This window comes from Selaginella moellendorffii, unplaced genomic scaffold, assembly GCF_000143415.4.
Source record: "Selaginella moellendorffii unplaced genomic scaffold, v1.0 SELMOscaffold_36, whole genome shotgun sequence".
In the NCBI taxonomy this organism is placed as follows: domain Eukaryota; kingdom Viridiplantae; phylum Streptophyta; class Lycopodiopsida; order Selaginellales; family Selaginellaceae; genus Selaginella; species Selaginella moellendorffii.
The window spans coordinates 184,091-196,281 of record NW_003314297.1 but is presented as its reverse complement, the minus strand read 5'-3'; the positions used below and the strand labels follow the sequence as shown (position 1 = coordinate 196,281).

Below are 12,191 nucleotides of genomic sequence, written 5' to 3'. Positions count from 1 at the left end.
AGACATTTACATGCGTATGCTATTCAGGTGCAAGTGCTTGTCACCGACGAAGGGTTTAAGTTGCGGGTCTATGAGACTGATAACTACGTTTGCGAGAAAACATTTCTTGGTCCAAGCTTTGGAAATCCTGTGAGCCAGATGGTCAGGCTTCCTGGCGGTGAAGCTGGAAAGGTACGATGCGAGTATGTTGTATGACGTTCTCTTACCCTTCGGCTTGCAGGATTATCTTGCATATGTAACCAGAGAACAAATTCTCGGGATAACAACATTTCCAGCTGCCGATCAAATGAACTTGCACATTATGGGTGTTGTAGCCCATGCCGGTCCTATAACTTCGATGGCAATATCGCACGATTCACAATATATTATGACAGCGGGAGTCGACAGGCATGGAAAAGAATTTTTATTTTTTTTGAACTAGCACTAAATCAGTTTTCTCCTGGCAGCATTGTCATTGTTTGGAGGGTGAGCATGCCGTTGCTTGACACTGCTCTGGAAGACGAATGGAATCGTGCAGGTCCTTATCCAATGCTGCCACCAGGTGCCGAAGGCAGAATGATTCTGCAGAGCTTAAGGGAACAGTTTTTCTGCTCACAGATCCGTGCACAGGTAAATAACCACATAATAGACGTGGGCCAAATCTAAATACTTTTTTTTTTCAGGGAGAGGATTTCCTGGACGAGCGTAATCTAGATAATACAACTCCACTGGAGCAGCTTCCCGACATTTTACGTTCGGTGGGTGTTTATCCATCAAATTCATACATTCGCGACATACTTCACGAAATCGCTCTCCCCTCGTGAGTAGTGCCTGCTTTTGCTTCTCTGCATGTTTGTAACGCTCGTTTTGTCCCCGGCCAGCGAGCGAGCCAAGCAGACACCGCCAAACAGCCTCGACTTTGAGAGCTTTGTGACGCTCTACGCAAACCACAAGTCGATGATCGAGTACAATGCGTCACTCTTTCAAGTTGCTTTCAACGTAAGTGATTTTGGTACACCAGCTTCCGAAGCTTATCTACGATCTTCGCAGATCCTCGGAGCTGATCTATCGACGGGAAAGTTCTCTCGAGACACTCTGTTTACTCTCCTTCAAACGGAGGGAGAACCTCTTTCAAAGTAAGTAGTGTTGAAATTGCCTCTTCGTTTCTAGATTGGATCAAAACTTTCGTTTTGACAGGGAAGAGCTCCAAAAATGCGTGGATGTTTGCATGGGCGAGGCGATCGACCTCCAATCGCTACCAAAGGAAATCAATGGCTCAGTATTTGTTGACACGATACTGGGCCTCTAGCCTGTAAATTTTTCTCGACCCCATGCATGTCATACGAGCGTGGCACTGACACGTGTCGCGACATGAATTAAATTCAAGAAAACGAGAGAGAGATTAGGGTTTTGAGAGATGCAGCTCCGCGATTGCGCGGCGCTCGCGGATGTGTGAGCGATCGATCGATGGCTGTGCTGTCCAGGGGCAAGAGCTTGGTGGAGAATATCATGGCCGATAGCACCATGAGGAGCCTGTTTGGGGCAATCGGCAGCAAGGCGCCATCGCCCCAGGCCCAGCAAGTGAAATTGGAGCACAGTCCATCAGGTACTCGCAAATGGATCAAGGAGCTCTCGCCTCTAGCCAATGTTGTTGTGGGACGTTGTGCGAGGCAAGTGGAAGCGAAAAAAAATCTCTTTTTTTTTCAAGGCTGATCTTGGTCCTGTAGGATCCTTCTCCTCGAGATCGATGATCTCAAGCGGAGCTTCGAAGAGGAAGCTCCGCTGCCGGCAAAGACGCCTGGAAGATATGCTCGAAACTTTCTCGAGTACTGCTCCTTTCGAGCTCTGTCGGTGGCGACGCAGACCTCGGATCATCTGAGTGACAAGGAGTTCCGCCGTCTAAGTTTCGATATGATGCTCGCGTGGGAAGCTCCCGGAGCTGCGAATAAGCCCACTGTTAAGGTGAGTGTTGTCTCCAGCAGCTACACGTAAGCATAGAGAGCATCTAGATCATGAAACTGGACCAGAAGGATCAAGCATTGCGATAGCTTCGCATCAGGTACGATTCACGTAGTTTTATCAAGCTGCATCTTTTATCATGCAGTATAGGATTTCTCAGTGTAGATAGACTAGTCTAGTCTGTAGAAGCTTAGAGGGGGTGAAGTTCGTGCTAATAGCTTCACCCCCAATGGCAGAAGGATAAGGAACAAGGAATCATGGCTGGCGACAAGGATGAGGAAGACTCGGCGCTCTTTTATTCCGATCTGATGCCTATGATGGTCTTCTTTCTTCCACTCTTACACTTCAGCTTAGCATGGGAAGTTTTCCTTGGGAGAGGTAGACTTAGCAACGAAAAAGAAAGGGGTCTTCATTTTATTGGTGGCTATCTGATAGATGTCTGATTTCGTTCTCTTGCGTTTCTTACAAGAATTCTAGTGCTGGTTTACAGGTTGATGTCGAGAGTACTGTTGGCCCCGACGCATTCTGCCGGTTAGCTCCAGCTATGCCGGTGGTAGCAGACATGATCACAGTACACTGCCAGTTTGATGCACTCACTGCTACCACCGGGGGGCGGCTGCCTTTTCCTGTATATGACAAGTACATTGGAGAGCTGGACAAGTATGTCGGTGCTGGTTTTCTTAGTTTCTGTAGTTAAGCTTTTATTTTTTTTCTTTTTTCTTCCTCCAGAACGATCAAGTCTATGAAAAACCTGGCAACACCTTCACTCGTCTCGAATCTGCGTCTATCAAAAGGAGAGATGATCATAGATGTGGATGGGACAGTCACAACTCAGCCAGTTCTTCAGCATATTAATATGTCAACTTGGCCGGGTAGGAACCCTCTGTGTTTGATGATGAGGGATCTTATGTGTTGCTCTGTGCAGGACGGCTGACTTTGACAGATCGAGCATTGTACTTCGAAGCAGCAGGAGTTGTATCTTATGATGCACCTAAAAAGTACGATTTATCTGTTGATCTCCACCATACTGTGAAACCAGACTTGACTGGGCCTTGGGGAGCTCGGCTTTTTGACAAGGCGATTACCTATAAGTCGGAGAACTTGTAAGTCATATTCAGTTTCTACGTTGTATCATCCTGATGGTAAAGTATCACAACAGGTCGGACCCCGTGGTGATAGAATTTCCCGAGTTGACGGGCCACTCTCGTCGCGATTACTGGCTAGCGATTGTTCGTGAGGTGATCATGGCTCATCAGTTCATAAGGTCATCTAGTCTGGAAGGTGTTGGACGGTCAGAAGCCCGTGCCAGAGCTGTTTTAGGATGTGGACGTCTTCGTGCGACTAAGGAAGCTTACCATATGCTTCCGAGAAATCCCGAAGCCTTACTCACTTTTTCGCTGACGGAGGAACTACCTGGCGGAGACATGGTTCTAGAGGCACTAGCAGAGCGTCTGAAGAGAGCCGCAGAGGGAGAAAACGAGATTTCTCGAGAGAGTCGAGGCTCTCGAATCTTCTCCAGTGCTGCCGTGACCGAACTTTCAGCTCTGGGAACGGATGCTTACAAGGACGCTGGAATCCCTGTGGGAGAAGTGCTGATTGGCGACTACACTCAGCTGGAAAAGGCTGTTCAGCAGGCTCGAAGCAGTTCTAGAAAAGTTGAACTGGCGCAGTCTACGATCGAAGGCGTGAGAGTTGAGGGAATCGGTACCAATGTCGCTATTATGAAGGTACCTCCATGATTTTCTCTTTTCTCTTTCTCTTACACGTTTCTGCAACTACAGGAGCTAAGTATTCCTGCTGTAAACTTCGTAAATTGGCTTCAAGATGTCGCTTCATGGAGGGAGCCATTCAAGGCAGCAATGTTTTGTCTGCTCTTCTCGTATATATTTTATAGGTGAGTTTTTTTTCGCTAGTGGCGTCGCTGTGCTAAAAATCCGTCCTTGCAGAGATTGGGTCCGATACCTTCCACCGCTTCTCCTCCTCGTCATCGTCTTGTACATCCTCTGGCTGCGCTACAGCTCCAAAGGCAAACGAGACCACGAGATTGTCGTCCCCATACCACCAGGCCAAAGCACACTGGAGCAACTCATGGCGCTGCAGCAAGCAATATCGCAGCTGGAGGGCGTGATCCAAGCGGCAAACATCTTCCTCTTGAAGATTCGCGCCTTGCTTCTCTCGGCTCAACCAGAGGTAAGCTTCAGAGTTTCATACCCATGGGCGGTAACTTTCGATTTTCTCCACAGGCGACCGATCAAGTATTAGCAATTCTGGGAGGACTGGCGCTGGTTCTAGCGGCGCTGCCACTCCGGTGGATCGCCCTCGCCGTGTTCTTGGATATCTTCACGAGGCAAATGCACGTACGTCGCGAGAGCTCCGAGCGATTTAACAGGAGAATGAAAGAGTGGTGGAACAGCATTCCCGTTGTTCCTGTGCGAGTTGCGGACGAGCACGATCATCAGTCGTAGCTACAAAAACGAAGAAACTCTCGAGCAAAGAAAGATCTCCAGCAAAACCAAAAGATCGAAGTCAAGTCTGTAAATCCCATTTCCATTCGTAAGCCTCTAGGCGGTTAAGTTTAGTATCGGGAAAATTCTAGAAAAAAAAAAGTAATAAAAGGTAAGAGGAATTCTAGCCGGAGAATTGTGCGGCTTGCATTTTTTGGTTCGCCTACGAACGAAAGCACACTTAAGACATACATTTCTTAACAAAGGTGTATGGAGGAGAAATACGATCACTCCTTTTGGGGGGATGGCGGAAGCGATCCATCTTACCTAATGTTTTGACAGTGCGACAGGGGTGCAACATCGTGCTATTTCCTCGTGGCCTTGTAGCCGATATGTTTTGTATGATGCATGGCCTGGACAAGAACACCACCTCCTTCCTCTCGAGGTGTTTGTGGGCACTGATGGCCGCAGACAGAGACCAGGCCCCTATTACTATGTCCACTTCATAGGCTTGATAGGCAGGCGCTTCGAGCGGCGCCGCTTTCCCGGCGTTTCCCAGCAAGCAGGAGATCTACAGCATTGCAAGCACACTGGATGTTCTCCTATGTTTCAAAGGATGGATTACGAGCGCTGCACCCACTGATACTGGACCGCTGGAATTGTCCCATTAATGGTTTTTTATCCGCTTGACTTCATTTTCTTCTTCATGAGTGTGTTTGTCATTCCCTTTGAATGTCCATAATAAGAAACATGGTTCAATATCATTATAGCTGTTAAGGTTAATGTAATTCCTTGCAGCCAATCCTTTGGTAGGACTCATTTCCACACTTTCTGCTAGAGATCCAAAAGTATTGTGCCTCTTCTGCCCCAGCCAGTCCTGGTTTTGGAGGAGTAGAAAACAAAAGCAAGCAAGCATTCTTCAAGCAATTCCACCACAACTGCTCGTGTTTAAAGTATTAAGTGAACGTACGGTACCGTACAATAGACAAAGTCTCTATGATTTGACTAAATACATTTTTTGAAGGGAGTCTTAATTGCAGGAAACAGCTTGGATTGAGTCTCTGAGCAATCGTATTCTTAACTTGGAACCGTCGACATGTTGTGTACATCTCCTTGACTGCACCCCTTGTACCCCTCTGTCCAAACGTTCCTGCAGAATGGAGCACGAGGACGCCCTCAACTTGTTTAGAAATTGTTCATCAGGAACGCCCGCCACTTCGAGAGCTCGTAATGCTGGACACTGCTTGACGAGTGAAGCCAGCATCTCCTCCAGCCCCGAGCCTTTGTTGTCTTCGATGTAGATTTTTGTCAGCTTGTAACATGGAAGCTCGACCTCGTGGCTGGAGAACAACTGATCCGTCTCGGAACACTTCCACGGATGGCAATCGCAACATCCACTTATTGTCAGCTCCTTGCATTCCCTCAGCTGCGGCAATACCAGTATCAGCTTGGCAACCTTGTGCGCACAATATCCTCCTGTCAGGCATCCATGGCTTTTCAGCCTTACGCACGCAAAGTGTCTCCTGTCCACAGCTGCAGCCGTTCGAAATCCAGACGAGTAGAGATCTAGACTCTGCAGTGGGCTGCCTAGGTCCAAGCTAACAAGCTCTTGGCAAGAACCAAGTGAGAGACGCTTGAGACGCGGAGCTTTCAGCTCCAGCTTCATGCAATCACCTACAAAAGCAGCCTCCAGATCTGGAAAGTCCAACTTAAAATCCCCGCCAGCTTCTGCCTCCAGCCGCAACTCTCTCAACCTTGCTGAGCGCAATAATCCATTGAACCCAAACATCTCCGCCTCCAGCCTTTCCAGCCTTGGACACGAATCCAGAAGCTGCTGAAGCTCAACACCAACGACCTTCTTGAGCATGCAGCAAGTGAGGGCCGGAAATGACACCAGCATCCTCTCAGTGTTCCCACAGCCATGTCTCGCCATCTCACGAACCTCAACCCTGGCTAGAGACATGTATTTGAGCTTAGAACACTTGAAAAGGCACCCCAGATCAAAGGGCTTGTCTGGTTCCAACACGCCGCCATCTATAGTGATTTCCTCGAGTCTGTCGCTTAAACCCACCAGCCACGAGTAATCACTGCCCAAATACATGTCGATGCTAAGCCTCCGGATCCGACCCAGCTCGAGACCTCCTCCCTGGAAAGCCGGCCACTCCAGTGGGTAGTCGATCGACACATCCAGTCCAACCTCCTTACCAACTCGATTCCACCTCTTACAAACCAAGCAGTACCCGGCATAGTCCTTGCCACCTTTGTTACTCACACGCGAGAGGATATCATATAAAACTTCATCCGGCAGCCTCTCGATTGCGCTCCTGACCTTTTTCGCTTCCATTAGAATGACCTTATTTTTTTTCTTTCAATACCTATGCCTACGTTGAAACCGTGTTCGATTCTAGCCACCGAAACCAAATCGATCTTTTCGCCGGGCAATCTACAACCGTTGGATTCATCGATGCGTGCATACTGGATTGTTATCACTGCACATGGCACTTATCTCTCATAAGAATCTGCATAACCGGGTGAGAGAAGAGCCAGGTTTTGGTGTGGGAGGCCTCCCTGCGACGCATGTTTTGCAACGCGGCTGTACCTGCGTCAAGTTACACGTTAGCTCCGGATAGTTTTGCAATTGTATAGAGGTCCTTGCTAGGAACGACGGGCCTTGATGTTTTGTTGCTCCCGAGCCAACCAAGGATACCATCAAAATGCTGGCACGGGAACAGAAGCGTTAAAAGTGTGATGAACACCAGCAGCCTGGACGACAGAAAAACACGAGTGAGAACTCCACTAACCCTGGCAATGGCTGACTAGAAGAGCTTCAAGCATTACCATGTGGGCAAGCCGCGAGGTAAACAGGTCGTAGCTGAGATAATTGTTAGACAGACATGAAGAAAGAAAGAGCAGCCAAGTTAAGCAGTGCGAAGACAGTATCAGGCTGCCTGGGGTTTGCCTCGAACGTCCTCCCTTTTGCTATGAGGAGATCATCATCATGCATCCTTTCCTTGTAGAAGCTATGTTATACATTCCATCTAAGACTTGCACCTGATAATCGATATTATCATAACAAAGAATCATACTTACCAAAGAAAAAGAAGGGCCAGGTGTAGGCAATGTGCCACAAGATTTATTAAATTTATTTTTTCATTCATATTTTTCTGTTGACTAGAATAATTTAAAATAAATTTTTTTATCTCAATTACTTTTAACTAAATATCCTTTAAAATTTATATAAAATTTTAGCATTTAGTTATTTTACATGTAATTATTAACTTTGACATTATTTTTTAAAATATGATAATATATTAAACCAATGTCTAGCTTGGGAGCAAGCAATGAGGGTGCTACAATCGCAAGCACAAACACTTCTATTGCTACTTTTCATGGCCCTCTTTTGCCTTCATAAAATTTCCCACCAAATTCTCACCATTTTCAATTACTTTTAATTATTAAAACTATCGCAACTTAAATAAAAATATTACTATAAATATAAACTCTAAAAATACAAAATTCTAGATCTATATTTTATTATATTTTTTAATAATTAATGTCAAAGCTAATAATTACATGGAAAATAACCAAAAGCTAGAAATTTATACAAATTTTTAAACATATTTGGTTAAAATTAATTGAGAAAATAATGTCAAAATCATATTTTAAATTATAACTTTAGTATTTAATCAACAAAAAATATGAATGAAAAATAAATTTAATAATTCTTGAGAAACTACAATAATGCAAAAACCGATAGTTTAATTTTATATATATATCTATAGTTTTAAAGCCACTTTAAAACTCAAAAAGTTACATAAATATTTAATAAAGGTGTTTGACATATACAAGTTAATTAAAACAAACACTAGTCTCCCCTCTAAATTAAAAAAACATTCTGGACCAGCTTTAAAATAATTATAAATATTAAAATATTATTTTAATATTTAAAGAGCCACATGTATTAAGGTTATAATCAAATTAAATACTTTTCATTTCAAGCAACTTAAAAATAAAAATTTAAAGTAGTTAAGATTGTTATTATAATGCTTATAAGATGCATAGTTTACGACCTATATACATGACATTAAATAGAAAATCTTTTAGAGCTTGGCATAAAATAAAATAAAAAAATAAATTTGACAAAATTCAATCATATATATTTATGTCTTAAAGAAATTTTGTTTTAATAATAAAAAAAAAATCTTTTTCTTTCCAGGATGTTTTTGCACTTAGAGTTCACTATTTTGTATAAGTCATTTAGTATAGTTTTTTTATATACTTATTTATCTTCTAAGAAATTAACAATGCATTACAGAGAATTCAATTTACATACATTTTTTTCCAAATGCTATGGTCAGAGAGAGAGGAGACCAAGTTAGAGTGCATGCAGCTGGATTTAATTCACAAGTAGGTCATCACACTCTATTCCTTCCATTCTATAATCCAGCTTTCGCCAGGCCAGGCCGATAAAACAACTAACCCTCGTACATAAAGAACATGCTGGATTAACATGAAAAGAGATGCTCGACGCCATACGATTCTCTTGCCTCGCAGAATGCCAGAACGATTCTCGTTGTGGTCGGGCATGCACACGCCAGCAACGGCGATCCAGAAAGATGTGGTATTGTGGTTGATCAAACCGGTCAGGTTATAATATCCCGCTGCGAAATCAACATAGGACTTTGGGCATACGTTGATACAAAAACAGTTCTTGCCGTGGCATCATTGGCTCAATTCAATCTTGACAGACGTCAAGGACGCCGGGTTCATCACTGGCATCGGTTCGAACAGAGCACCACTATAGCAGAAAGCCCTCTGCGCCATCGCATCCCAAAAGACAAGACGAAAGAGGTAGACGATCATGGATTCAAACCTCGGATTCTGGCGGATTATATCATCTCCAGAACTAACCGTTACCGTTGACCGGTACGAAGCAAAGACTTATAGTGTATAGCTTGTGATCATGGCGGCAAAAGCCCGCCGGCCATGTCCAAACAGGCGTAGGCAACCGACACTAGCTCCGACATAAGGCCCGGCATTCGACAGAGCACGAGAACTCGCAGTGCTGTGGCATGCGATCGAAAGTAGCGAGCAAATTACGACGCCATTTCGATCGTGCGCAGGAGCGTGTCCCAGGAGATGGCGTGTCCTTCTCGGGAAAAAAAGCTAGCAAAAACGAAGCTCCTTGCTTCTCTAGTAGAGCAAATTGGCCGCTGTTTCCTGTTCAAATCTACGGCACAACCAAAATCATCCAGGTAGAAACGATGGCCGGGAACAAGTCGCTATGCTCGTCGTTCTCTGGCTGGCTGAAAAAAGCTAGCCGTTTGCAACTAACAGATTAAAAGGATTACCTGATCCCAAAGTCGAGAGCGGCTCCAGGCAAAGCTAGTACCCGAAGCAAAGATGACTGCTTACCTTAGTGGAGACAAGATAAGAAACCAAGCTCCTGAGCAAGTGGACACCTATTAGTGAGATTTATACAACAACACAAACACACAAACCAGGTGTCGCTGATGGCGAGAAACCACACCACCAAAGCGGTCCCTGTGCAAGAAACACAAGTGTTTGCTCTTTATCACGATCAAGGACGAGAAAGCAAAAGATCAAAGGACCTTCTATATCGTTCTACTGGACAAGGTGATTTTGGAGGCCAGGTGGTGGCACTCTCGTTGGTAATCCAACTCCGGCAGCACAAGCGTTGCATTCATTATCCTCGCTGCCAAGACTGCATTATAAATCAGCAAAGACACATCCATGAAAACCGAAGGCAAACGAAATTTCTCTTGCGGCACTGCGCTGCTGGCCAGATAGCGATTGCTTTTCTTGGGATGGGCTGCAACATAGTCTGCTCAAAGATAAAAGGAGGAAAGTACTTAACACGCAACCAAAAAGAGATTGCCTCCAGCCGACTCTGCCTTGAAAACAACAAAGAGGAGCAAGGAAATCATGAGGAATGCTTACATGAGAGTGAACGATGACACCGTCGTGCTCTACACAGTAGCATGGAGAAAATCTGACACTCTTCCTAATGCCGACGCTCCAGAACGCTCATGTGATCGTCTTGCGAATCAAAACGAGAGAATGCAAAGAACCATAGAACCACCATTTGGAGAGCTCGCGCAGGCTCAAGAAACAGTCATGTTGCGCAGCAGCACGCTGATCCGAAGGATCCGGAAACAAGTAACCGCTGTAACATTGCCGCCGGCGCCTGCCACTCGCGAGACTCGCGATGCTGTGGCGCTCGCGCCACCCTCGCCGTGAAAGGCAGCCATGGCCGCCTCAACCACAAGCTGCCGGAAAGCACCCAACTCTAGACGAGGGAACAAATGCTGCTCGAGCAAATGCTCCATGTGCTGCTAGATGAAGGAGATAGCTTGATTCGTTGCTATCCCAAGCAAGAAATCGAAGCTAAAACGAAGCCCAGACTGATCACATAATCCTCTTAAGGGCAATTAATGCTTAGTTTGGGAGTAAATAATAAAGGCGTTATAATTGCAAGCATGAGCACTTTTATTATTGCTTTTGTTGCTTTTGACATAATTTCTTCATGCTTTAATAAAATTCTCCATCAAATTTTCATTGTTTGAACATCCTCTTTTCACAAGCACAAAGACACGCTAGCCATCGCCAAGAGAGGAGAAAGCGATCGAGGGATTGAGAGTAGAAACCAGGACAGCAAAGAAAGCAAAGGAGATCTCGTGCCCTGGCTGGAAAACAGAAAGCTCGAAAGCTAGCTTTCCGGATGATCACAAAGTGGTATGGAATCCATTGACAGCTTTTGGATGAGGACTCCAGAGGCAAAGATGGAAGTTGCCCCTGTGTTCCCCCAGCGAGCTGTAAAGAATGTTGCCTCGCGTGTGTCGAATTCTCACACTTCTTCCTTATAGATTCTCTTTTTCGCGCTCGACAGCAAACTTGGCCTGCACAGCTTAGTTTCCAAGCAGGAAGAAACCTGATACGCACGTCCAGTAGCAAAGGGAGCCCCAGAATTTTGGACGACGTTGAATCTGCAGCAAGCATATGACGCGGCCGAGTTAATCGCTGCAAACAGTGAATGAGCTTGCTGGAAACCATGTAAACATACCTTGTGGAGCATAAGAAGTATGATGGCCATGACGTTGAAAAGAAACGAGTTGACGAGCGTGCCTTGGTACCTATAGTTTCATGAAAAGGAAAAGCACTACGTTCTAGGAATTCACGCTTAGAAATGGCATCGACAACAAGTACCCCAAGAAGACTTGGTTGAGAAACGTAAATATTTCGTACCCGAGAATGCCAAAACAAGCTTGAACTGTAAGAGCCCAGGATGTGTCTGCCCAGCAGTGGAATCAGCACAGAAGAAACTTAATAGAAAAACTACGAAGGTACCTTCTCTCCGTGGGAATGCCTCGTTCAGAGCTTGAGCATCGTCTCCCAAAACGGCAAGCTCCTGAATCATGTTTTTCCGTTTCTGTGCGCAGTGGCCCTTGGATTCACATTTTTCCGAAACTTCCGTCCTTTCTTCCCACCTCTCTCTTCGCGTTGGAGAGCTTGCCTCAATCAGTCGCCTCCTGCAAAGCCATCACCTTGAAGAAACGAAAACAGAATCGATGCAAATACCTTTACGTATTGAGTCTGTTTTTGGTGAAAGCAAATATGCTACGCCTCCAAAAAACATGTACAAAAGGCCTTTTCAAGTTACCTTGATGCGTAAGTCGGGAAACATCCACACAGAGATCCAGAACGTAAAGGCTGCACACTGTCACACAACATTGCCAGATCAATGAAGGAAAGCACGGAGCCTCGGCATTGAGCGAGCTAAAGTCATTG

At 45.2% G+C, this 12,191-nt stretch overlaps 2 protein-coding genes and 1 long non-coding RNA gene across 4 annotated transcripts; 1 reads left to right on the top strand and 2 right to left on the bottom strand.

Annotated features, from left to right (window-relative positions):
- Positions 1-1,369: 1,369 nt before the first annotated feature.
- Positions 1,370-4,592, top strand: LOC9657817. Of its 2 annotated transcripts, XM_024683144.1 has the most exons (10): positions 1,370-1,649; positions 1,707-1,941; positions 2,175-2,258; positions 2,429-2,598; positions 2,668-2,810; positions 2,864-3,041; positions 3,098-3,665; positions 3,720-3,832; positions 3,885-4,128; positions 4,182-4,592. In XM_024683144.1, exons 1-10 carry the CDS (start codon positions 1,447-1,449, stop codon positions 4,401-4,403), a joined length of 2,160 nt encoding a protein of 719 aa, XP_024538912.1. In that variant the 5' UTR covers positions 1,370-1,446; the 3' UTR covers positions 4,404-4,592. The 2 variants fall into 2 exon arrangements, with proteins under 2 accessions (XP_024538912.1, XP_024538913.1); XM_024683145.1 differs by lacking the exon at positions 2,175-2,258.
- Positions 4,593-9,546: 4,954 nt separating this feature from the next.
- On the bottom strand, positions 9,547-10,281 carry LOC112349193. Its single transcript, XR_002993316.1, has 3 exons — positions 9,995-10,281; positions 9,884-9,926; positions 9,547-9,828 (listed from the first exon to the last, which is right to left on the bottom strand). It is a non-coding gene; the product is annotated as an uncharacterized LOC112349193 (long non-coding RNA).
- Positions 10,282-10,944: 663 nt separating this feature from the next.
- On the bottom strand, positions 10,945-12,037 carry LOC112349192 (CASP-like protein SELMODRAFT_413556). The gene is made up of 5 exons (XM_024683146.1): positions 11,982-12,037; positions 11,751-11,932; positions 11,610-11,694; positions 11,467-11,536; positions 10,945-11,389 (listed from the first exon to the last, which is right to left on the bottom strand). Exons 2-5 carry the CDS (start codon positions 11,818-11,820, stop codon positions 11,312-11,314), a joined length of 303 nt encoding a protein of 100 aa, XP_024538914.1. The 5' UTR covers positions 11,821-11,932; positions 11,982-12,037; the 3' UTR covers positions 10,945-11,311.
- Positions 12,038-12,191: the final 154 nt, after the last annotated feature.